This window comes from Aquila chrysaetos, chromosome 13 (genome assembly GCF_900496995.4).
Source record: "Aquila chrysaetos chrysaetos chromosome 13, bAquChr1.4, whole genome shotgun sequence".
NCBI lineage: Eukaryota > Metazoa > Chordata > Aves > Accipitriformes > Accipitridae > Aquila > Aquila chrysaetos.
Genome location: NC_044016.1, coordinates 32,225,465 through 32,250,920, shown reverse-complemented (window position 1 = coordinate 32,250,920; position 25,456 = coordinate 32,225,465). Strand labels below are relative to the sequence as shown.

The 25,456-nt window shown below is 39.5% G+C and overlaps 1 protein-coding gene across 5 annotated transcripts in view; it reads left to right on the top strand.

The window, feature by feature from the left end:
- The window catches only part of DISC1 (DISC1 scaffold protein), a 238,696-nt gene that overhangs the window by 47,354 nt on the left and 165,886 nt on the right, over nucleotides 1–25,456 (top strand). For all 5 annotated transcript variants that reach the window (XR_003926345.2, XM_041128466.1, XM_030035565.2 and 2 more), the window contains exons 4-6: nucleotides 13,775–13,925; nucleotides 17,268–17,397; nucleotides 21,438–21,673. Coding sequence is in view for 4 of the 5 variants with exons in the window: in XM_041128466.1 (XP_040984400.1) it covers nucleotides 13,775–13,925; nucleotides 17,268–17,397; nucleotides 21,438–21,673 (517 nt within the window). In the remaining variant the exon portion in view is untranslated. The remainder of the gene's footprint in view (nucleotides 1–13,774; nucleotides 13,926–17,267; nucleotides 17,398–21,437; nucleotides 21,674–25,456) is intronic.

Here is a 25,456-nt window from a genome sequence, read left to right as displayed (position 1 = left end):
ATGTATTTTACCACAGTTCTTCTCAAGCTGTCCAGTTGAGGTAAAGAGGAGCTGAATGGGTGTGGGAGGGGAAAGCAGCTCAGCTATCTTTTGTGCATTTGCAAGAGGTATTTTGGAAGGAAAAAAAAAAAAAGATGTTTATAGAGGTTGCTGTTAATGTTACTATAATCCTTACTTGTTATTTCAAAGACAATCTGCTCTAACAATTTCAATAGAGGGGGATGCTGCTGGACAGAGTCAAGGTGGGAGGCTGGATAGAAATGTTTATTTTGCTATGGTAAAACAGGTGTTGTAGGTGTACTGGCATAGAGTGAAATTCATAGCAAGATTCACTGCTGTAGCAATACTATTTAATTGTAACTCATGAAGAAAGTGGAGATTAGTTATTGTGAAGCTGTATGTTAATAAAAACTTATTTCTTGCAGTGTTTTCATTTGTAGCTAACACACGCTGCAGAAGATAGTAGGCTTTAATGTGTTTATTTTATATGCTTGCGGATGTGTAGAAAGCTCAGATGCAGGGCTGGAAGCAGAACCTGTGTCTGATGAGCTACAATTCTGGGGCCTAGAACAGGATCACACTTGAAAGACGTCCTGTCTTTTGTATGAGGGTTTATATTAAAATGGCAAATCCCTCGTCCTTTCTGGAGCACCAGCTTTTCTGAACCCCTTCTGGAGAGCATGGCAATAGCCAAACCTCTCTCCCTGAGCTTGGATTCTAGCCGGTGTTCCTGCCCTTGCCTTTGCAGGCCAAGTCCCATCAGGGTTCTACTCTGCTCCTCTTTCCCCTTCCCTCCTGGCTCCCATTCTCACCTGGCTCTCAGTCAGCGCAGATACTGGTCTGGCAGCTTTAATTTCCAGCCTGAGGAGCTCTGATGAGCAGGTGGAGAGGCTGCTGGAGGCAGTGAAACTTCATGGGCTCAGGCTGGAACAATGCAGTGAGCCTGCATGTAAAATTTTAAAGTCTAGTAGTGTGAAGCATGGAGACCAGCGAAGGTGCCTTGGCACTGCTGTGCTCCACTCAGGTTAGACATGCGAGAGGCTCTTCTGTGGAGTTGCAAGCTGGAGGTGGTCAAGCTGCTTTGCGGTGGCTGTCGTTGGGTGGGCTCTGCTGTTCCTGTGTGAATGCAGTCCAGCTGGGCCTCTGGCTGTGGTTGGTGCTCAATGGGATGTTGTCTCATTTGTAACTGCTTTGCTGAATGGGGACCCAAGTGGAGTTAAAGGGTTATGGGATTTGTCTAAAGAGCCTTTTGGTCGTCTTCTCCCCACCGATCTTTGTCAGCATCCTCCCGTGTGCAGCCCTGTCTGCTGCCTTGTGTGCTCCGGAGGTAATACTTACGCCTGAAGCACTTCCAGGAGCTCTGTGCTGGGACAGTGGGGACAGCTGCAGAGGCAGGATCAAAAGAATATCATAAACATGAAAAAAATAAAGTGTGTGTGTGTGTGTAAGGGAAGAAGGTAGGGGGACAATGATTTAAAAAAAAAAAAAACAACAAAAAAAACCCCAAAGCAAAACTCCAAGATCCCTTTTGTTCAAATAGGAAGGTGGGGCTGGGCTTTATCTGCTTTTGAAATTAGAAAATAAAAAGGTGACTCCAGGAGGTAATAATCTTTTATAGGGAACGGAGTCCTGTAAAAGAACAAAAGGGCACTAACTTTTAAGAAAAGGTCAAATTATGAAAGGGATAATACAAGGTTTCTTATGCAAGAAGCAGTTCAGGTTGTGTAATTACAGCAGTTCTTTTATCTGAAGATCTCACACAGGTGTTAATTATGCCTAACGAGGCCCCTATGGAGCAATTGTTACTATCTACATTTTTACAGACAGAGGACCTAGAAGCTGAAAGAAATGGGGTTATTCATTTAAGATTGTGTTATGCAGCCCTGTAGAATTGGTGCTCATGAGAGACTAGGCAAAGCTTGACTTGAAGCCACCTGGCACAGCCATGGGCAGAACCCTTTCCATGAAACCATGCTGTATATTCCTACTGCTTTTTTTTTGCCTGAAAATGTAGGTTTGTGTAGATGCATAAAAAGAAAGTGTGGACTAAGAAAAGTTACTCTTTCTAGATGGGTTGTCTTGATTATGCCTGTAACTACTCCTATTGTTTTGTTTTTTTTTTTTCCCCTAACATTATGCTTAAAATTTACAGGTCCTGTGATGTTTTGGTTAGCATTCAGTGATTTGAGAGCCTTATGGGAACCAGCAATAAAAATATACCTATGTTGGTGAGGTATTGTATGTTAATTCCTTTCATGTGTTCATTTCAGTCTTTCCAATGCAGAGCAGACTGATAGATTGTTTTGTGAGCTCCCTATAGGGAAATCAAACAACTCTTCATTGTTGTTTTTTCTTCCTATAATACTCTTAAGCTGTTGATGATTCCACAAGAAATTCTGTACAAATGCTGATGGATGGGTGGGGGTGGGGGAACAGAATTTTGAGATACTCTTAGAACACTGTGTTTGTAGGACATTGTGAAAACATAACCACTCAGCAACGTAATGGCTAAGTATCTGTTTTGGAAGACTTAGAAAATAGTTAAAGGTAAAGACTGCTTGGGGTAGTTTGTCTTCCTTGGGTTTCTGTGCCAGTTAAGGGAAGGTCTTCTCATTTTCATGCAGCGGAACAGTTCGTGGCAGTAAGTAGGTAGTGCAAGGGCTGTAACATGCGCATAGGGAGCAGGAGTAGTCTTTGTTTCAAGGCAGTGCTTTGGCAGAAGGTGGTGACTTGCAGTGTAATACATTACACTGCTGCGAAGCTGCTGACACGAAGTATGACTTGATAGCAGGGGAAGTGCCTCCTCTGAGGTTATTGCAGTGAGATGCAGCTTTGTTCCAGCTCAGCGTGACAGCCCGTTTCTGTAGAGAGTTTTACTTTGCACGGTGCTCTGAACCCTGCAAACTTTCTGAATTTTTTACAGAATTTGGTGCCATTTTGGGAATGTCACGAAATATTGAATGTTTTGAAATTGGGGATCAATTGGACAAAGTATGCTTGAGATACAGTTTCCAGGGGAAAAAAAAGGGGGGGGGGGGGTTTACAGCTTTTTCATTTGATAGTCTTCCCCCCCTCGCCCTCAGTTGCAGGATCCAACTACAGTTGTGACTGCCCAAAATTATTTAAATTGTTTTCTGTTTACCCTGTGTATGCTTTGGTATCAAAAGCAGTCTTGGGAAAGCAATGTTGAAGATGGTGGTTAAGAAACAGGCAAGAGCTCTGTGTTTGTATATATAAGCCAAATAAACAGCATGTGTAGGTCAAATAGTTAGAAAGCTTTATTTTGTCTGGTTTTGTATCTCTGTGCCCCACCAAAAGTTAACTTTATTCTAACCTTTGTTCATAGTCTGGAGTATGGTGGGGGAAAAAGGAGTTTTGATGGAGGCCTCCGTGTAAATCTGGCAGTGTAATCTGAAGTCCAGCAGAAATCCAGGAACCCAAATCAATTTCAGGAAAGAAAGGAGACAGAAGAAGCAGATGCTAGCTGAAATGGAAGGCGTAGGAAGGGAAGAGGATGAAGGGGCAGAGAAACAGAGTGGGGAGAAACTGGGGTGTAAAGGTGCCTGTGAGTTGCTGAGGAGAGGGAATTGGTTCGTGAGCCAAGTTCAAAGGGAAGGGCAGGAAATAAGTCACCAGATATTAACAGTCAGCAACTATTCTGTGTTTAAGCGATTTCCTTTGCCATTGAATTCAGTTTCCTTGAGCTGGTGGAAATTATTGGATCTGGCAGATATAAGGAAGAAATTTTTTATGATGAGTGTGGTGAAATACTGGCACAGGTTGCCCAGAGAGGTGGTGGATGCTCCATCCCTGGAAACATTCAAGCTCAGGCTGGATGAGGCTCTGAGCAACCTGATCTAGTTGAAGATGTCCCTGCTCACTGCAGGGGGGCTTGGACTAGATGACCTTTAAAGGTCCCTTCCAACCGAAACCATTCTATGATTCTATGAAATTTTAAAGTTTGTGAATTGATTTTTGACTTACGGCAGGCAAAATAGTCTAAGAATGAATTACAAATGTTGTAAACTGTTCTCTCTTATTGCTTGCTTGCTTAGAATATGGCTTTTTCTGGATGAAGTAGAACAGCGTAACTTCTGGGTGCTAGAACAGTGGTGGATGGTGGAAATTGGAAACATGGCTAGGCTGAACTAAGCTAGTATCTTTAGTAGTTTTTAAACTGTTTTTGGTTTTGCATCTACTGATCCAGAGTGCTTGGGAAAGGTATCAGATTAATTCAAGGGTTAAGTTTTAACTCTTGAAGAGGGATAAAGAAGGAACAGTGAAAGACCAAATTAGATGTATATATTTGAGATTATGTAGGCTACTACGTGTGAGAGCGGAGACCTGGAATACAAGAACACATTGAGCACTATTGTGGGAACTCAGGAGAGGGAATGCAGGAAGAAAAAAGGTTTTCTTTAACCAAAAGCATAATTCTGGCATTCAGGTACTCATTCATAATGAATGGATGTACTGTTTTCAGTTCAGCTACCACAAAGACTTCCTTTATCTTCTTTCTCACCTTTTGTTTCTAGAGCAAAGCTTCAAGTTTCCTTGTAGAGTTCCCCACTGCAGTTTTCAGAGCAATCGGTTTGGGGTTATGTGCACATATTTGTACTCTCTTTGTAGTTCTCTGTGTATAATATCCATTCTGTAAGAAAGAATATTTGATACCTTTTCATCAGTGTGCCTTGCCACAGAAGGAAGATAATATTGTCTAATTGCATTTTGGTGGTGATGATCTGTAGGTGGTGGCTTAAGCAGGACTGCAAGCTGATTTCTTCATGTATTATAGTCCTTGGGGAACATTGCACAATTTAATATACGCCATATTTTAAAATCTGTGCTATTGTCTTTCAAACTTCAACTTAAAGCAACTCCACACCTACTCATTGGTGTTTCTTAGCCTAGACTTTGTGCTGCTTTGCTGTGCATTTTTACAGCATGGCTTTTAAAAGTATGAAGAACCACCTTTGTGCAGCATTTCTTATATTGTCTATACTAGTTTGGACTTCTATCACAACAACAAAAAACGGTGTGCTTTAGGATGGTATTCTCAATATATTCAGGTTAGGCAATAACAAAGGAGCCTTTTCTTTGTTTGACAGCTGGAACAAAACACTTTAGATTCACAATATGTGCTTAAGTAGAGCCTGGTACAAAAAAATCTCAACATAATCCGACTGTGTCTCTAGTCATAAAATCCTTGATGTAAAAGCCCAGATATAGTCTATCAGATTTTTAAATTTCTTGTTAGAGTATTTAGAACTTGCTTTATAAAAATGACTGGTTTCTCACAATATGATGCAATTAGTTGTAGAGTATTGCGTTGTTTCACTGTTAATTGACTGGCCTGTCTTCTAATCAACCTGTGGCATTTATTCAGAGGTAGTGAAGAAAGGCAGATGTTGGCTTAGAGATTCCTGGAGCAAGGAAAGGGACATAGTGAACTGGGATTGAATCATCCTCAGTCAACATTAATATATAGCCGACAGTTGTTCATGTATGTGGACTGTGCTGATTGGAAACCTTTACCAAAGCTCTTCCTTTACCATCTCCAATAAAAGAAGGAGCTGTATTGCAAGCTGAGGAGCTTTGCATTGATTTCTGCTAGCTTCCTTGTCTTGAGGGATCTTTTTAAGAGTAGAATTTAATTCAGAATAGGGATCTGTGCCATTGTGCTGCATAGCCTTACTTTTTAAAAAATGCAGATTCAGCCTGGAATCAGTGGTACATGTTTTTCTTTATTTCTGTACAATTTCATATGTAGTGACAGTACTGTCAGCACTGCTTACAAAATAACGTTGATATATAAAGTGCACCAGCAATCAGCTTGTTTTTTCCTTTAATGTATCTTTCGATGTTATTGTAAATTATTTTTACTGTAAAGTCATATTGGAAATGAAGCTATCTCAGTGGTTTCATTGGAAACTTGATGTTTACAAAAGAATATGAAAAGAAAACAGTCAACAGGGCACAGTTTATTTTGTATTGTGACTTGACTAAAACAGAAATGATGTCTCCAAAAATGCCTATGCATTAAAACTCTTGTGCCGTTTGAAAGAATTTACAAATGCAGCAAATCTGAAGATAAGGACTATTTGGGATAGACACTGTATAGAACTGTACCTTTGTTTTAGTTCAATTACAAAGATGAATAAGGGGTTGTCACAAACAGAAAACCATCCACTATTTCAGCAGCTGTTATGAGTGTCAGGCACTTTAACAAATGTAATTACTCCAGCATTTAGAAAATTATGGAAGTGGCTAGTTTATGCTGCAATGTGAAATACTTACAAAGCTCTTATTAAAAATGTTGCTGTTCAAAATACTATAAAAACTTAGTGTTTTTCAGAAGTATCAGATGAAGGCAGTGGTGATTAAACTGCTTCTGATACACTGAAAGTATCGTGCATCATTTTCACCCATACTGTGTGTCTGATGCTTTGTCCTCTCCATTTGTCTTTTTGGCTGTCATTTGTTTTGTTGATTGGAAATTTATTGGAGAAGGATTTTTTTTTTTTTTTCCCTGTTGTCGGAGTCTAAAACAATTGGGTTCTGGCCTCCATTGGAAGCTCCTCTGTGAGAGGATAGTGGCAAATAATAACTACTTTGCTTGCAGGATAGTCATGTTACAGGAAATTGTGATGTAGCTTTATCCAGATAGTCCTGTTGTGCCTTAAACTCAGCTCGGAAAGAACAGCCATGAGGATAGTTCAGCCTATATCATTTCAGGTGATAACGAGAAAGAAGCATGGACAAGCAAAATTTTTCTAACACTGGCCAAGTAACTTAAGAGATTAATCACCCAAGTCAGGACTCTGACATTTCCCGCTGGGCTCTCCCCCTCCTTTCCCAGAGTCGTGCTGGAAGAACCTTTCTGGCTTTGTGGCTGCTTGCTCATCTTCCTGCTGACGTTAAAAGTAACTGTACCTACATCCTCACAAATCCCACTGAGTCCTACGGCTTGTGCCCGTAAGTCACCGCTCCTTTTAACCGTTATTACTAAGAGACAGAGAACACGTTACAGATCTAAGTCACAATCTGTGAGCGGTGTTGCTGCTATGGATGTTCTGTGAAATAGGGGCACTGGTCAAAATTTATGCTGAAAGTCTACACTAGGCTTGCACTAGCACCTTTCTGGGAAGAAGTTTTACATACAGCATAGACAGTGTTAAGATGTAAACTGTAAGTGGGAAACTTGGTGTTGAGCTTTGGGAGAAGCATCTGTGAAACTTCTGAGAACTTAGCATTTTGTTCAAAGCCTAAATGAATGCTCTTAAATTCAATATGAATTAGAGAGGGGAAATCAATATCTGCTAATGTGTCGAGCTTCTTTTTATAAGAAGTAGAACAGCTGAAATGTGTCTGTTCTGGTATTTTTTAAAGGTTTCAGACTTCCCAACTCTGCTGCAACACTGATATTCAGTACATTAAACTCTGATGTGTTATATATGTTTTAAGGAGGCAGCAATTTCCTGGCTTGTAACTGTTATGGACTGATGGGGGGAAATGCAGAGGTTGCTGGGAGGCAGAGAGCCTGCTTGAGCAGTCCTTGTAAGAAATCCTTTAGATGCTGTTCTCCATTGCTTTTCTCGCAGGGACTACTTCAAGTACCAGGTTTCCTTCCCTTTCCTCCCTGACCCGATTTATGTATACTAGTGTCTCGTTGCTGGGAAGGAAAAAGGAGTGGAGAGATGGTAGACAGCTGATTTTACCTGCAGCAGGAGAAGCTTGTGGCATCAAATGTGACATCAGGTCATTGCTGTGCTTTTGGCTGCTCTGATGCCATGAGTCTGGCTGGGAATGCAGGAAACCTATTCTCTTGTACTCTTCAGGTTACTAGTCTTTTAACTTTAAATAGCAGCAGAATTGGAGGCAAATGTCAATCTAGCATCTCAGTAGGGTAAAGCAGGAATTAGAAAGGTTTTTTCACCTGGACTAAGAGTGTCAATAACTGAGGAATACACACAAAACAAAGAATTATGGAGTTGTAGCACTCTACAGATTTTGGTCCTCCTGCTTTGGGGTGAATTCTGTAGCAGTTGCTTCCAACTCCGAAGGGTGTGCTCAACAGCCAGGAGTTTGGTTTGCTCAGCTGTTCCTCAAGGTAGTCTTGATAGTTCAGAAGCACAGCTGGAGTGCTGAATTTCACAAAGTTGCCTTTTTGGTTGGAATGGAAAAAATGTAGTGGTGGGTAAGCAGGGTAATTTCATTTATGTGTTGCTCTAGCAGCCATTATGCTCTAGTCTTTTACGAACTGAACAGAAACATTTGGCTGTGGTACCCAGGGGGTTATAGCCTTGTCTGGAAAGCTTTAGCCTCTGTTTACTGGTCTTTCCAGGAGCTACTTTTTCCACCGACTGCTGGAAGTATTCCAAGGACCCTGGCCCAAGTAGCGTTTTAGTTCAGTGTAGGTGTGTGAGCCTTTGAAGGGAATCTCCCAATTGTCCCATTTACAATGCTTTGTTTTGCATTGTGGAGCAGTCTTGGAGTGCATGGACTGGTCTTCTTTCAGGTGGAACAAAGTCTGAAGATGTGCCTGAGGGCTTCCAACTACTAACTGGCCTTTGATCCATGGGACTACACTAAACCTAGTCTGAAGAAAGAACCTCTGAACTGCTGATGTTGGGGCCTTAGTACTGAACTGTTTTGCTCTGCAGATGTGCTCCTTTTAGTCCACATAGTCAGTAGGGTAGGTGTAGCTCTGGGGTACAGCTGCTGCTCCTGTCGCTTCTGTGGGCTCTTCCAGTGTCTGTCCCAGCTCCATGCCTTCTTGCAGCCAGCCTTGCCCGGGTGTACAGTTTGACTCTGCACTGGGTTTATTTTACTGGTTTCCATATGCAGGTCTGAATAGAAGGTAGAAAAGGGTTTGCTCTCTACCAGTGACCAGACAGCACATGGTAAGGGCTAGCTGCTCAACTATCCAAATGTAATCTGAAGCTCCCTTTCATGCATATCCAGTGTGTTAGGACTTGCAAGGAATTGAATGTCTTCTACTGTGTATCTTTTTGGTACTGTTAAATGGTTAATTATTTTATCCTTAACTTAAGAGCACATGCATACTCCAGTTGCTTGTAATGCCTTCAGTTCTTATGACAGTATGTGTCTTTATGTGTCATATTTGGATATTAATTGGTCTGCATGTTCTCCTGCAAGTAATTTTGCAGGAGGCTAATGCTAGTAATTGGGCCATAGACACCTTGCTTACTAGTCTGTTCTCCAGCTGCATTTCAGTCACGTATTCAAGCTCTGTATTAGACTTCTCGCTTTCTAGCCTTTGTAGCATTGCTTTAGCTAATATAAGTCTCTTGGTCCTGGAAAATGAGTGGTGCAGTTTTAACATGACAATGCCTAAGTTATTAATGTGCAGGGAAGGAGAAGAAGGAATGTTTTATTTACAATTAAAAAAAAAAAAAAAAGAAAGGAAACGCCTAGTAAGATCATCAGACTTTAGGTTTAAAATTACCAAAAGGGGTACGTGTTTAAATAATTCATAATTCCATTTTGAAATTCTCTGTTATAGTATATTTTGGAGACCAAAACCATAGATAGCCTGAGAAAAGAAGTTTCTGGTGGATAGATGTAGATTTTTTTTTTTTTTTTTTTTTTTTTTTTTTTTTTCCCTCTCCTCCTTTTCCCCTCAAAGCAGTGAAGTGATCTAGGAGTATTGACTTGCTCAGGAAGTCTTTCAGCTGACAGACATTAGAGGTTTAGGAACAGTATCAAGGTAAAGGGACACTTTGCACCTTGGTTCTTAGTCTCCTCTCTATAAAGGCCTGCTGCTGTGCATGGTTGGAGACAGGCTGCTAGAGGGGTCTTTGGATCTGAACCTGGGACTTTAGTTCTTACAAAATAGGTAACAATGTCTTTGATGCTGAGTATACAAAACCACTTCAGTCATCTTGGAAGCTTTAAGTTTTTAAGAAAGTGAATGCTGGGGAGGTTATCTGGCTCTGGAAGTATCTAGCAGGTATGAAAAAGATTTTAGGGCTGCAGTGTATGATTTACGCCTGTAAACCGTACACAAATCCTGTTTTAGGTCCTTCAGATTTTGGGGGAAGTGAGGGAAAGAGGGGAGGGGGTTGTTTACAGGACTGTGGGGCAGGATTGACTAGCCTTCTCTAGTTGAACTAGCTGAAGAAACACTTTCATAGTGTCCAGCAATTTGTAGAATAGCGTGATTGCTCATCTTCCCACCTATTGGCAAAGAACAGATAGAAATAAACATAAATATATGCACTATGTAGCAAATAAGGTTCTACCCTTACTGTGATGATTTTCTTAAATGTTTTTTAAATGATGATAAATAGTTCTGATAAAGTGAACCTTGTGCTCAAGGGAATAAAACCAATATCAGAATATGTAAAAAGTAGAGAGGTAGCCAGATGTTCTCATATGGTCAATTAAAAATATGAAAATTGCTTTGTTTGCTCAAAGCTGTTACAAAATACAATCTTTGGAGACAATGTACTTCTCTGACTGTGTTCTGTTTAATTGAGAACAGCAGCTAGCATCTTCCAGGCCTTTACTCTGGGTTGGCTATAAATTGAGTGGGATGTCTGAAGTGCACTAGGCAGTAGCAGATTGGGAGGGAGGGTAATTTAAGGGTTAACTTTTGCTGTTTGCACTGAAGTAGAAGCTTCATCTAGGGTATCTGTAGGACTGCCGCAAGGCAGCAAGCTAGCATCAGAATACAGTAAGATAAAAGGCTGGTAAAGAGAATTAAGCCTTATTCCAAGTGCTTGTCTGTGAAACAGTATGTGTTGAATGCATGAAAGTTCCTTCATTTCAGAAGTTCATCAAATGGGGTTTTCTTTTTCGTGTAAGCTGTGTGTTTAAATGACTTATTTTGAGGCGAAGTATCGGACAGAGCAATGAAGTGTTAAGCCTTTGTGTGTGATGTAGGTATCTGAGTGTGTGTGGTTTCTTTTGGTGTCTTAGTCCGTTGGTGAGCTCTGGGATTCTGTGAAGGTCTTTTCTGTGTTAGAAAAACGTATTTAAAAGACTAAAATGAGGGTAAAAGAAAGTGGTGTCCTTGAGTCTGATGGCTTACAAATAGCAAAGGCCTTCTGTGTCTGCTTCTTGGCTGAAAAATCCTAGGAAATATGGTGGGAAGTGATCTCAGGAGAACACATTTGATCTTGCTGGCCTTGACCTTAAAAACTATGCCAGAGCTATTCCTGAGAGATGTTTGTCTGACCTGAAAACCAGCACTGGTGGAGATTTCCTGCCTGTCCCAAGCAGATTGTTTTAGTGCTTTACTATATCTAATGTCTTTCCTCATCTCCTTTACTGCAGCTCAGGTTTGTTACTGAGGACTCAAGTTCTGAGGAGAGGTGAATACCACTGTATTACTGCTTTCTTTGCAGCTGCCTGGTATGTAATGGTACTGGAAGCTACTCCTTTTGGTCTTTATCTCCACTAGATTGAGGAACCCTGCTTATTGCCCTCTTTTTCACATGTCCTATTTGCTAGACTTCTGATCATTCCCATTACTTCTGCTTGATCCAGATCTCTCTTGAGCTGCAGTGCTGAAAGCCGGACTGAGATGAGCCTTGTTTGTGTGGTTGCCCGCTCTGTAGCTGGCACTGAGGTTCCTTAGTCTCTCCATGCACTGAAGACATCAGCCAGGTCAAACCACGGGGTCTCCTTTCCAGGAGAGGAGCCTAAAAGCCGAGTGATGCAGAGTTTAGCTCGGTGGTGTTGGAGTCTCTTGAGATGTAACCCCTAACTGCAATGCTGAAAGGATAAAAAATCATTTAGTGCTGAGAGATAACAAGCAGATATAGCCAGGAATAGTACTTATAAAATGCCAGTGGAACAAATTATTTAGAAACGTCTGTTAGTAGAAACTAATTGAATACTGTGTAGGCTGGAATATATAAAGCAGGATGCAGCCAAGAATTAATAGAGAGAGAGAATGAATTGGCATGTGGATGCCCTCATCTGTTTTCCTTCCCAAAATAGCCTGTTTCTAGGGCCAGGATGGGTAGGAGTAGAACAATGAAACAACTGGACACACAAACATAGTGTGAGCATAATGATGTCAAAGAACAAGGACAACATCGTTAAAATGGCTGTAGAGGGTTGCCACGACTCCTGCTCGGGTAACACAGGAAGCCCAATGGTGAACGGTTTGAGTAAAAGGAGGTATTTCCACATGTTTTGGTGTTCGGCGGTCATTGGTCACAATCCAACCCTTACTTTTCTGTTTGTAACAGTGATATTTTTGATGTCTGTGTTTGAAATTCCATGCGACATGCAAATGCTGATCCGTTTTTCTGGTCACAGTATGGGCTGGGGAGTCTCATCTGGGCCCAAATTCTAATTTCCTTGTGGTGATAGGGATAGGACAAACCTACTCAGGTGTGGTCCCTGAGGAACACACCACAGATGTGGTTCACCTCCACTGCTGAAAAGGTGTTTCTGCTTTGCAGGAAGAGTATGCACACATGTGCACGTGGTTGTTGGGGGCAAGGCCTGGACCCTGTGGTAACTTGGGTGGTGGTCATTTCAGCTAGAGCTTTCTGGCAGCGTTTTGCACCCTAATAATAACAACAACATGAGTTTACCCCAGAACAGTCTGCTGGCCCAGGGAGATCTAGTCTCATTAGTACGTTCTGTGTCTTCATTCCACCCCATCGGCACAGAAGGGAGATCAGTACTAATGATAGATTGTTGTAAAAATGGATCATTTCACTAAACCAGCAAACGTAAACAACCCCTCTTCTTAAAACCCCTTTGAGGGTAAAGAAAGAGAATAAGCAGTAAAAAGCATGCACAGATGGATGTTACTCTGATAGTAACATGCATTGAAAATGTTAGAAGGGAAGGAACACTAATCACACAAAATTGTAGGCAGTGAGGTCATGAGGAAAGTACTGAACTGTAAAGGTTTTCCATTTGTGGCCTAGCTCAAAACCCTCTGATTTGACTAATCAAAGCTGTTCTGGCTTGTTATCTGTCATGTACGTGATTTTGCTAGTGTACTGGCACTGTAGAAAATACATGTACCAGAAATAATAATTTGTAATTGGAACTATGTTGCTTTGTTTTTCACGCAGAGACAGAAAACAAATAAGAACTAACTTATATAGAGAAGTGTTTAGTCTAAGAAATTTATAGAGTTATGGTAGAGACAAAGCAATCTCTTAAGGACCACTGTTATTTTTATTTAAAGTTGAAAGTAAAACTTTCTGCTGGATGATAAAGTAAGCATAATTCAGGAGAGCCCAGAATGTGATAATTGTTTAATTGCTCTAATTGCATGTGCATTTTCTGCTGAAATATATTGCTGAGGTATCATATGTGATTCTTCAGGTCTTGACCTAATAACAATGCAGTTTTTTAAAAGGTCAGATTTTAAATGCGTAACTGCCATGTAAGGTTGTTTTAAAATTGGAGCAGTGAAGAGTAGGAGTTTTCTTAGAATCTAATTCTGAGTTGTTACTGTAGGAAAAGAGCACTGATAACTTTGAACCAATTCTTTGGAGCCTTACCAAATTAAAACTCTGTGAAAGTGCTGGGAAGCCTGCAGTTTTGTTCTTGTTGTAGAAGAAAGTAGCTTAGTGTCCTGGTCATCTCATGTTTTCCGTTGTAGTAATTAATCCTTGAGCAAAACAGAGCGATGTATTTTATCAAAAGGAGAAGAACCGTTTGTGAGGTGCATTCTACTTCCTGTTGGTTGACCTTTTTTCTTCTTCAGGTAAAGTGGAACCTCTTTATCACTGTTAAGTAACTTTTTTTTTTTTTTTTTAAATTTAATTTCTAGCTGATAAATTTAGACGGAAACTGGAAGAACTGGAGAAAGAGAAAAATTCTTTAAAATTTCAGCTTCCTTCAAGGCATCCTTCAGTTAGCAGTTTTTTGGATAGATTTATTATGCAAGTTCAAGCAGCATTGCGCTGGGCTGCCGATCATCGGTAAGTTTGTTGATTCTTTATGTAAAACGATGCTTCTGTTTTTCTCAAAATGTGGAATAAAATTTATGAATAACTTTTTATTAAAGAGTTTTAAGGACCTTCTAACATATCAATCTGGAGCTTGTTTATGAAAATCCACCCCCGCCCCCCTTTTTTTTCTTTCTACAACTCTCAGAATTGCCCTGAAAAACATTGATCATGATGAACTGGTGAATTAAATGGAACTTTTCTCACTGACGTTGAGTGGGAATGGGATCGAATCCTTGACATGGCAGCTTGAGCATACAACAGCAAGGCAGCTTGAGCAACGGTTCCCCACAGAGTTAATTCTGATGCTCCTTTATAGGCAATGAAAGGATATTTAAATGTAAAGTAAAAACAGATTCTTTTTTGGTATGAATAGATCTTTGGGAGCTTCCTTTTATGCATCACTTGTTAGGTGGCAGTAATGTGCTCAGCACTGTACAAAGTTGCAAAAATAAATTCTCAGCCTTCTCTTGAAGGGATAACGACTTCAAAGATTGGGGGAATGCAAGATGCGTTGGATGACCCAAGGGAGGTAGTTAGCTTAGGAGGAAAAAGTTGTCTCTGTTTCTAGGTCTTTCTTCAGCTATGCTGCTGGTTACTGTTGTTAGAAGAGGATTCTTCATAGGTATTGAGAGCTGTTCTCAAATACAGTAGCACAAATGAAAGAAGAAAAAACCTTTCGTTTTTCTGGGAGCTTGTACGTATAAAGGCTGCAGTGTGCTAGTCAATATGTTTGGATGTAATTTTTGATATACATGAAAACTAGAGAAAATCAGTACAGATAATAGGATTTTACTGTGAAATTTGAAACTTTTAAGGGTATTTTTAGCCTCTGTTCCTAGTATTTAGTAATGAGGCAGGTTTAAAACAAACTGCACTCCCTCAGAGCTGTTTCCTCCTACCTTCTGAGGCCCTAAGAAGCTGTTTTACTGTTCCTTAAAGATTAGGATACAACATTCTGTATTTTATCATTAAGAGATGTTTGCTCTATGCATTAATTTGTAATAATGATTTTGGCTTTAGAGGTGGTATTGTCTTTGGTGTTATAGAAATTCAGTCACTAAAGCATCCTTGAAATACATAGTCTGCTTATTTTTTTTCCTATATAATGTATATATGATATATTTTTGTATATAAAATATATATCATTTATATATAATATATACACTATGAAAGTGTTCCTGTTCTTTGGATGATTATATTTGTAACTCTTCTCTTTGCACAGGTCTGAGAGCAGTGCCACTCTTCAGGGTCAGATGAATATCCTCTTCACTTTTCTGTCTTGTGCACAATGCTTTCTTTGAGCTTGAGTTTGACTGTTGTTGTGACACCCTTTCTTCTTCTCGCTTGATTCTTGTAGCCTTTCATACTGCTTTGTCTGTGGTCCAACTCTCTTGTTGATGCAGAAGTGTACCCTTTGTCTTTAATAGGGGTGTTTTAAAATTTTTTCTGTTCCAACAGTATTTTTAGATAGAACAGGGTGGAAAACATGACCACTTCTCCAAGGAAAATTTGTAAGCTTCACTTTTTATTTTCCTTTTGAATCGGAACAAAACCAATATACCCAAGATTTCTTTTTTCACCTGGAAAATTAAACAGATTATCAGACTAGCCCCAGAAGACCAGATCATTGCAGTTTTACTGTAGTTAAGCCAGTCTCATCTTTTTGCAAATAAAGAACTCTTTAAATTAAAAGTGTGTATGGCAGGTTATTTGTTTAATACATGAGACTGAAATTCATGCCCCGTTTTTGTTTTACTTGATTAAATTATGAGATGAGTTTTTAGGTGAATGCATTCAGTGTTGACATAGGATATTGGGGGCAGGTGGTAGGAGCCAGGTTTGGTTATGTTTAGCTTGGGAACAATACCATGTTTGTGCAATCACCCAGGTTTGGTGAGATCAGAGAGATCTTGTTTCTGTTTCCTCACTACCAAGTAGGCAGATGTACATGGGATTTCTAGGGAGGTTCTGGGAATAACCTATGTTCATCGTGGAATGTTTCCTAAATTTTGACCATCCACTCAGAAATTTCTATTGCATACAGCTCTTGGAAAGATGGAGCTCTTACTAAAAGAAGGCGGCTTCAGAGCTGCTGGGAGGTGTGGTCGGCTGTAGCCACAGCAATCTATAATGATCATAGGGCACATACACAGTGATGGCCTAGCAGTTTATAATATGGGTGTCTCTTTGATCTCTTTTGTTATTACAGAAATACAGTTATACTGTCATTATGTCTATTTTGTATAAGTATCAATGCCGGTTTTTTTTAGTGCCAGGGTTTTATTTTGCTTTTTCAGTACATTCTGCAGCCCATAGAGAGGTAGTAAAGCATGTGTCTTCTGATGGTTCTGCAGAAGAGACAGAAACCTCTTGTTCTACACACTTGTTAAACAGCTGTGCATGGAGATCATAATTGCGTGATTAATTATGCTTAAAACAGACTTGTGATGCATGTTTGGTATGTGGCATGGATGTATTTGCTTTGCAGGATTATGATGGGAAACAATGCTTCAAAAACATTCTTTGTTTGAGACAGAGTATTTTTTTAAACAAGATACTGAAACGTATCTGTACCTTTCATGTGGAAATGCACGCACTTGTCTCTAGAGATGGACACAGAAATGCAATTGGCCTTGCAAGTGCGCATGCCCTTATGCAGGAACATGCAAGACAAAATAGGTTTGCAGATGCGTTTTGAGAGGCTGATTATAGTGCTGACGCTTAATGTAATGCACTGATTACATTGGGGTCCAGTCAGGCAAAGATTTACAGCCGAGGGTCGTACTGACCACTGTGAGGAATCCCACTGACTGCAATTTTGAAAGAACTTGCTGTGCAAGAGAAGTAAAATTTGGCATCGTGGAGCAAACACTCCAGATGATCTCTAATGTAGTCTCCAAAAGCTGACAGAAGCTGCAAAAATGGCTTTGGCAAGTTTCTAAACTTCTGTCTCGGAGAGATTTTTCTCTGTATTGATAGAAATTACATGCTTTAGTTTTGTCTCTTTCAAGGCAGTGATGGATAAATTTCTGCAATATGAAAAAGCTGGGGGAAGCCTGAAGCTATACAAGTTTTCCTTTTTCCTTCTTCAGCGTGTTGTAAAAACAGTGTAAATGTTTGAGATAATAAAGGAAGATATGCCAAGGAAAAATCTCTTGTTCTCTAACTGTATCCGTTTAAGATGTAATCATTCTGGTGATGGAGTGTTATGACTCTGAAGGTAACGCATAGCATTCTGATCTATTTAATCTTTGAGATGTCAATACTCAGCAATAATGCTAATTTTTAGCTTTTGTCATTTTTTTTTCAAAGGGTTAGATGTGAAGAAACCCAGTTGTGGCATGAAAATGAATATAAGCTTTTGAGATCCACTTACCAGGAGAGGATGCAGGTTTCGGCCACAAAACGAAACCAACTTTTTCAAGAAAAGAAATGGTTACAGGTAACAGTGCTGCATGGGGAAGAGCTTGTAAGCTGTCACACAATTAAATAAATTTATTGTAATAGTGACTTTGCTTCTGTGCAGCAATTAGAGCCTTGGCTGTAGTCCAGTTGATAATCTAAGTGATGATTGGAGATGGCAGCCACAGGACTTGTGTTAATCTCATTATGGAGAAGCAGAATTGGAAGGCGCTGTGGTTTGTGTGCATGCTTTAACTTTCCTCGTTATCTTTTTAAGTGTGCTCTTTATGTTCTGATTTGCCTTTTTAATATTTCACTGATCTTCAGAAATTTTTATTTGAAGACAAAAGGTTTTCATCTGCTTATGGTTAGAACTGACTATAAATATGTGATATACCAGCTTTTGTTCCTGAAAGATGATTGATGCATTTCATAAGGGTGAAGGAATCATCATGGAGCAGTCAGCATTTGCCAACAGTAACTTTACACTGACTTGTGATGTCACAACGTGGTAATTTGGCAAATAGAATGTTTTTAAGATGGCTTTTGTGCAATTTTAAATCTGCAAGCCTTTTAAGCAAAATTTAGCTCTTTCTTTTCACTGTCCTTCAAAAATCTAAGTTTACTGTCTAGTACAAGTCTTTGTTCCACCTCAGTCTAAACCTTGGTGATCACACTTGGCAATATGACATCTTAGCTAGTAGGTCTAGTTTTCTTTTTTTTTTTTTTTTTGGTCTTGTCTTGGAATCTCATTATTTTTGATACTTTTCTTCCTTTGGATCTGATAGTTTAATCATCTGTGTGTTTGTGTACACACAAATATATATATATATATAAAACCCAGAAAGAAAGAGAAAAGCATCTTAGATGGCCATTGCAAAACCACACTTAGGATAGAAAAGACATTTCTTCATCTAGTAATCACCTTTGTATTGTTTAGATTTATTTCATCAACATATAAGAGGAGACATAGTGTAGTTCAACATTATCAGTGTCCAGAAAACTATTTTTGATAATCTAGACATCCAGCCAGCCACCTCAAGATATTCAGCTGAAAACTGCTGTACTTAAGACTCCATGCCAGCTAATGTTTTTATACTTGCTCCAGGTGAATCTTTATTCGTATGTAGTTATACTAGGGACAAATGAGCCACATTGTTGTACAGGCATGCTATTTATAACCATTTAGTCAAAATTATTGTGAATTCGAGGTTCTGGAGAATGCTGACATGTGTGGTGTTTGGTGGCTCCCAGCATCCCTTAAGGATTGCTCCTGCCCAAAATCTCACCTGGTCTGAAATCAGGTGGATTTCTTTGGTTGGTTGGTTTTTTCCTCAGCCCTACTTTACTTTCCTTTTCCTTCTACCCTCTCTCCTGTTGGTTCTGCATTTGTCTTCAGGGTTTTGAGAGCCTGTGACAGTATCTAAAATTTACATTTTAATGTTTCTACTGCAATCTGTACTTCATGGAGAACACCAGCCCATAAGTGAAGCTGGAAGTTTACAGTTAGTACTGATTAGCTGTTGCGTTAGAAATCTCAGTTCAAACTCAGATCCACAAAGTAAAACTCCAACTTATGTTTAGTGAGCCGAATATCATCTGCTGCTCCATGCTGAGACTTTAAGGCCTTTTTATCTGTCCCTGGAGGCTGACCAAGAGCATATTAAAGGCTTCTTGGCATTTCTGGAAAAGAACGCGGGAGAATTCCAGTTTACTGGCTAAATTTGCCATTCTCCCAAGAATGCCTGTGAACTATTCCCGAGCAGAACAGCTTTCTCTCTGTGAATGCAGATTGTGTGCTTCTGGTATCTATTTATGTTGTAAAAACATTTCAGTACTAAAAGTGTGTTTGTAAAACGAAATTCTGTTCATCTCCCTTTCTGTTCCCTTGTAGGTTGCTTATTGCAGTGATTGCAATTACTACGTTTTCACAGAATATGAAGGTCTTTGTATTAAGTAGAGCCTATTAAGATTTTGGCAGTATTCCCAAACCAGTAACACAGAGACATAATTGTCCTTTGTATGCACTAAAAGCCTAATTTGAGACTGAAAGAAACAAAACTGATGTTTTTGGCCTGCTGACCTTTCTGTCCTTGACAAATGCCTGTGGGTTGAAACATGGGCCATTCTGTTCTCTTGTCGCTAAATCTAAAACCAAAAAAGGAGGAAAATAATTGATGAATCTAGAGTGCAATGCTGATATAAGTTGATTTTTTTTTGAGCCAGTCAACCTTTTAACATGCAAGGACTGTTTCTTCTTGTTTTAAGTGATACTCAGGGAGCTTGTTGCAGTGCAGCAAACCTGAAAGTATGTTTGTTGGCAAAATGAGTATTAGTGAACTAAACACTTAAATTACATGGAAACATTAAAAGAATGTTCAGGTTTCAACGTGAAGCACTCAAAAAGCAAAGAAATGCCAAAGTCAGTTATCTGTGCATAGTATGTATGTTTTATGAGTGTCTTTAATTATATGAGCATGCCTTTTTTGTCCTGAAAGATAGCTGAAGATGGAAAGTGCTTGTTCAGGTACTCAGAATACCATTTTATCTCCATTACTCAGTATTTGGTCCCAGAACGTTTTTACTGTATGCCACTCAAATCCTCTTTTGGATTCAGATTTATTAATTTGTGAATGGGCTCTTTTTACAGCATTAATCAACATGGCATCTGAGTGATTCAAAACCACTTAATTTCATCTCTGTTTCATCGCTTTGGTGAAGAGTTATTCTTATTGTGATTTTACAGATAGAAATGAAGAAGTGAATTGCCATAAAAAGCTATATGGTCGTATCTAACATCAGTTTTGTAATGCCTAGTTATTTACCTGAAAAAGGGTTGGTGGTTTGGTGTGGTGGTTTTGTTTTGGTTTTTGTTTGGTTTGGTGGCTTTTTTTTGGTTGGTTGGTTGGTTTTTTGGGGTTTTTTTTTTGTTTGTTTGTTTGTTTCATTTTTCTTTGTACCTGGACTGAATATGGTCAGAGCATGGAATTGTGAACCTTGATTTCTGTTGAGAGTCTATAGATAGCACTTCAGAGACCCCTCTTGTTGGTTGTATGGAAAATAGTGAACATTCAGTCTGTGGCTCTGTGTGGAGATAATAGTTTAAGTGGCTTGCAAAGTTTCACAGAGACTGTAAGAAATGTAGGAATAGAATCAAGTTCTCCAGTATGGCATTCAGCTACTTTGATAGCGAGTAGTTTTCCTTTGATTTTGGGGGTGGTGGTCTTTTGGTTTTTTTGGGGGGGGGGGGGGGTGTTGTTTGTTTGTTTGGTTTTGTTGGGGTTTTTTTGTTTTATTTGGTTTTTTTACTCACTTTTCAATTTCTGGGACAAATGAGCCAAGGGTCATATATTAAATAACTCTTAACTGAGCAACCCAGACTCCTTCATGAAGTGCTCCTTCCTTGGGTGCAAGTATCTGTTGGGTTTTCAAGGAAAAATTAGAACGTACTCTTGCAAGAAACTTCAGTATCATAGTGCACAGGGTTTAAACTTCTGGCAAGATGAGTTCAACTGAGGTTGAAGCTCTGGTCATTTTCAGTCGAGGGAGGGATTTTGTGCTTTTAATTAAATATTAATAATCAAAAGGACTGGCCAGACAGTCAGTGATTCACCACTTGCATTCTGTGCCTGATGTTGGATTGGAAGCCTAGAGGAACCATTGCAGGGATATTCTGCAGGCAGACAGATAGATGACTGATGACTTTAGGTGCCAGTCTGTAGCAAGATTCTGTTGTCATGGTTGAACTGAGATTTTGGGTTTTTTGGGAAAGTTTTTAACTTGGGAAGTACCCGTGTATTTTGAAGGTAAAAGGTGACTGATGGTTGGTGTTGGAAGAGGAACCTGAAATTTGGTGTTGAAATGGAGGTGGGAAGCTTCAGACTGTGTAAGCACTAGAGTTTCTAAATACAACGGACCTAAGAATTTTTGTGTGTCAACAAAAGAATGTCTTGTCATTTAATGTGCTAAACTGGACAACCTTAATTCATGCTGCTTCTGAGGCTTGTACTGCATTTTTCTAGGGGCAGAGGGGTTTCTTTGACAGGGTTCATAGTAAATTCAGGTTTCTGTTCTGTGCAGAAAGAAATTGAAGACCTCCGAGCAAGACTGGCCATATTAGAAGCAAAAGATCAACAGCTAAGAAGAGAAATTGAAGAACAAGATAGGGTTATTCAGTCACAGGACTGTGAACTGACTGCTTTACTTAGCTGCATTTCTTTGAAAGAACTAGAGGAAATAAGCAAGGCTGTGGATGACACTTTAGCATCTTCCTATCAAATTCCATTCAGTCTGGATCTTCCAGGGACAATAAAGAGGTATTTAAATTTCAATATGTTGTCAGTGATGTAGAGTCTTGTATCTTCCCCAATGTACTGTTGAATTGGCTGTCAGTTGTTTTCTTCATAATTGTGCCAGCTAATTAGCTGGATTCAGACACTTGAAAATTTTCTAAGAACAGATGTTGAAGGTCTAATATTAATATACTTCCTCAAGAAGGAAGACTTTGTAGTTATTTGAACGTCTTGCACTCAATATTTTTTATGGTAAAGTGCCACCTACAGAAAGCACATGTATCCATCAACTGTTAATACCAATCATCACTTTAAACTGTTTCTTGTTAACTGGTGGAATTTTTTCCCCAGCTTGCTAATGCAGTAATTACAACATATTTCTCACAGCCTGAAAATGTGTACTAGGCACCATCCAAATAAATATTTGAGATGCTTCTTGCTTCAGTGAACTTCCAGTCATAATAAATTCTGATGTGATGAGTGTGAGGCTCAGATAGTGGACTCAAGGTAGTGGGGGAAGGGATGCAGCGTGAAGACTTTTGGGACACCTACAGTTAAATGCGCAGCATATGATTCCTTTAAATGGAAAAGTAGCTACTCTTGGTAACATTTTGGAAATAACCTCATCTTTATTTACAAAAGCAATAGAAGTGCTGAGGGCCTGAACTGTACTGGCAGTCAGTGGGACGTTGATGATGGAACTTTGAAAGTATTACTGTTGCTGTGTCACCAGGACAAAATAAAATTCCTGTTTATCCTAACTTGCATTTCTTCCAGATAAGCAATAACTATGTTGCTTGCAAATTTTTTTTTCTCCCTTCATGTTTATTGGATTTAGTTTGGTTATATTAACATTCATGAGAAATTGCTGCTCATGTGTGCTAATTTATACAGATTTTTTTTTTTAAAGTCAGCAGAACATTTTGTAGAGGACATATTCCTCTCTTTTGAGGTTTGTTTAAAATTTTAAATTAGGTTATGGGAAATAGTATCTTGAATTAAGTTTAGTTTGTTTTAATGGTATCTTATACCTGTGTTTCTGAGACTGAGGAATAAAAGGTCTCAAGCAGTCTGTCTGAGAACCTGTGCTTTGATTTGAATTTTCTCTTAGTTTTGGATTTGCTTACGAAAGAATATTTAGATTTTTTTTTTTTTCTCTCACACTGCTGATGTGACATTTGAGTTGCACTTAACTCTTTGGAAATTATTTAAAGATGAGTTAAAACAGTACTGGTTCAGGAGGAACTTGCTCTGAGTTCTTTGCTCACTAGCACCATGAATAACACAGTCATGTCAGGGAAAACAGGCATTCATTATTTGAAGTGGGTTCAGAACTTTAATGAAGATTTAGAATTAATTTCTTTCCTTTCTGTTCATTTTTAAAAGATGCCTTGAATGGAACTTTTCTGGTTTATTTTTGTTTGTTGATCAACTTTGTGTCACCAGGGCCAATGATCAGGTGCTTCTGCTCTCTTTACCATAGCTGAAGTTCCCCTATTGCAAGTGGGAACAGATAAATGCTGGTTTGGGCTGTGCAAGTAAGCACGCTTAGGCAGGCATCTGTGACAGCCATAAGGAATGGTTTAAATCTCCTATATCAGGTTACAGTTGGGTGCTCTTGTCAAACCCCAAAGCCTTTACTGACCAGAACTAATGGCAATGATGTAGATGCCCACCTATGGCATGGTCATGTGGAAGCTTAGGATCCTTGGTTCAGAATGTGGAAGCTCTCCATTTAGGTCCTCTGCAGCCTGACTGGATCTGAACCTACAGCTTCAGAGCAAGCTCTTACCTGCTAAGGATTTCAGTGTCCTGGCAGGGAGTGTGATCCATCACAGTTCTTAAGCTAAGCCTTAATGTAGCCAGGAATGCAAAATCAGAAATCTGGCAAAAGGCCAGAAGACTAACAGGCAAGAGGAGACCTGACTCTGGGAGGGTGAAAGTGGAGAGGATTAATGGTTATAGCATTCAGCTGAGGTGAGACACAAACCTGGTGGTCATAGCTGTTGAGGGAGTTGGCAACTGTCTATCAATGAAGTGCTAGATTTTTTTTTTTTCCTCCTCTTCTTCCCAACTTAAAAGCAAAATGAGCTGGTAGGAACGTGTCACAACCTGGCTGGTGCAGTCTTTCAAAGAAGCAAGGTACCACTCACTGTCTATTCAGCAGCTTCTGTCCTCTCTGCAGGAGATGGTGGCTCTCTCTGAATTAAAAATGTCTTGTAGGTGTTTTTTCTACATGATGTGGCTTCTTGGTCTAGTACATCCCATTCAAAATCTGCCCAAGTGTTGTGTATGCTGTGCCTGCTGCTCTATTGAAAAATGCACAAGCTGTCTTGGGAGCACAGGCGGAAATCTCCAGTCCAGCTGTGTGACTCAACCACTTGACTTTATCATGTGGCCTCATCCTTGCCTTTGATTCTTGAATCTCTTTCCCCCAAACCACTTGCTACTTTAGGTAGCTGAAAGCATCCCAGAGCTGCGCTTGCGTGATGGTCAGCAGGTACATTTACAGCATGGGTTCTCTGCTGCTTCTTGCTTTCAGGGCAGGCTATATATCCAGAAGGGCTGAGGGAAAGAAAATGCTCCTGCAATGGTTGCAGTTATCTAACAGTGAGAGTTAAGCTCACTGTTTAACTGAACAAAGTGATGGGTGTCTTCCTTTTAAAGCTGTGCCGTCCATCATACCTCAGGTACAGTGATCTTATGTCTGCATCCAGTTGTGTTCTGTTCTGTCTTTCTGTAAGATGAAAAAGCAGCAAGCAAATAGTGAGGTATCTGGTGTGGATATACCTCCTGTGTGCCTATGGGCATCCCCCACATTTTCATACAATTATAGAATAATTTAGGAAGTCATCTTCTCAAATTCCTGCTTGAAGCAGGGCCACAATTTCCAAGTGACATCAGGTCACTCAGGGCCCCATCTGTCCGAGTTTTGCCTGTCTCCAGGGATGGAGATTTTGCAGCCTTGCTAGGCATCCTACATTTCACCACCCTTGCTGTGAACTCTTTTTTTCATCTCATATCTAGCCAGAACTTCCATCATTGCAACTTGCATTGGCTTATCCTAAATTAGTACTTCTTGTGAAAGGCAATTGTATAGTAGGTTACAGGTTAAAATACTTGATGAAGCCAGTTCAGCATATTAGTTTTAAATTCCAAAGTCTTGGGATATGTAATGTGAAAGAGATTTTTCTGGAAATGTACATTTTATTTTATGAATCATTGCAGACAAAAAAAGTCTTCTAAAGTTAGGGCTATCTGTGTGAGAAATAAAGCTATTACTCATGCACATATACTAAAGATCAGTGTGTATGTAGAAAGTTGTTCAGTATCGATGGGCTGTAAATTACAAGCTCCTGGCTATTGAGTTGGAAGATACTATGTATTTATTCTAACTGCATTGTGCTAGTCAGTAAAGTACTGCTATAATGTGCTTTTGCATAATTATTTGTTGGATACATGAATTGCATTCAGCACTGGAATAACACAGGGCTGATGTGAAGCATCTCTTAAGACAATCTGTGCTATAATGAATCATATTGAGTGGCTTGCAGCTCACTATAGAATACAAATTATTTTGCTTTTCTTGGTCTAAATGCTATTAAATAGCAACTTATTAAAGCAAACTTCAGGGAACATGAGAGAACGTCCTAAATGAAGAAAAATTGCCCAGATAGAAGTGTGCAGAAGCAAGAGAGCAAGTCAATGTAACATTGGGCTGAGCATTGTTTCTAAGCTTATTTTTCTTGTCAAACGTTGTTATTTTCAGGAAGATTAATAATCCTTTGTTTTGTCTTGTTTATCTTT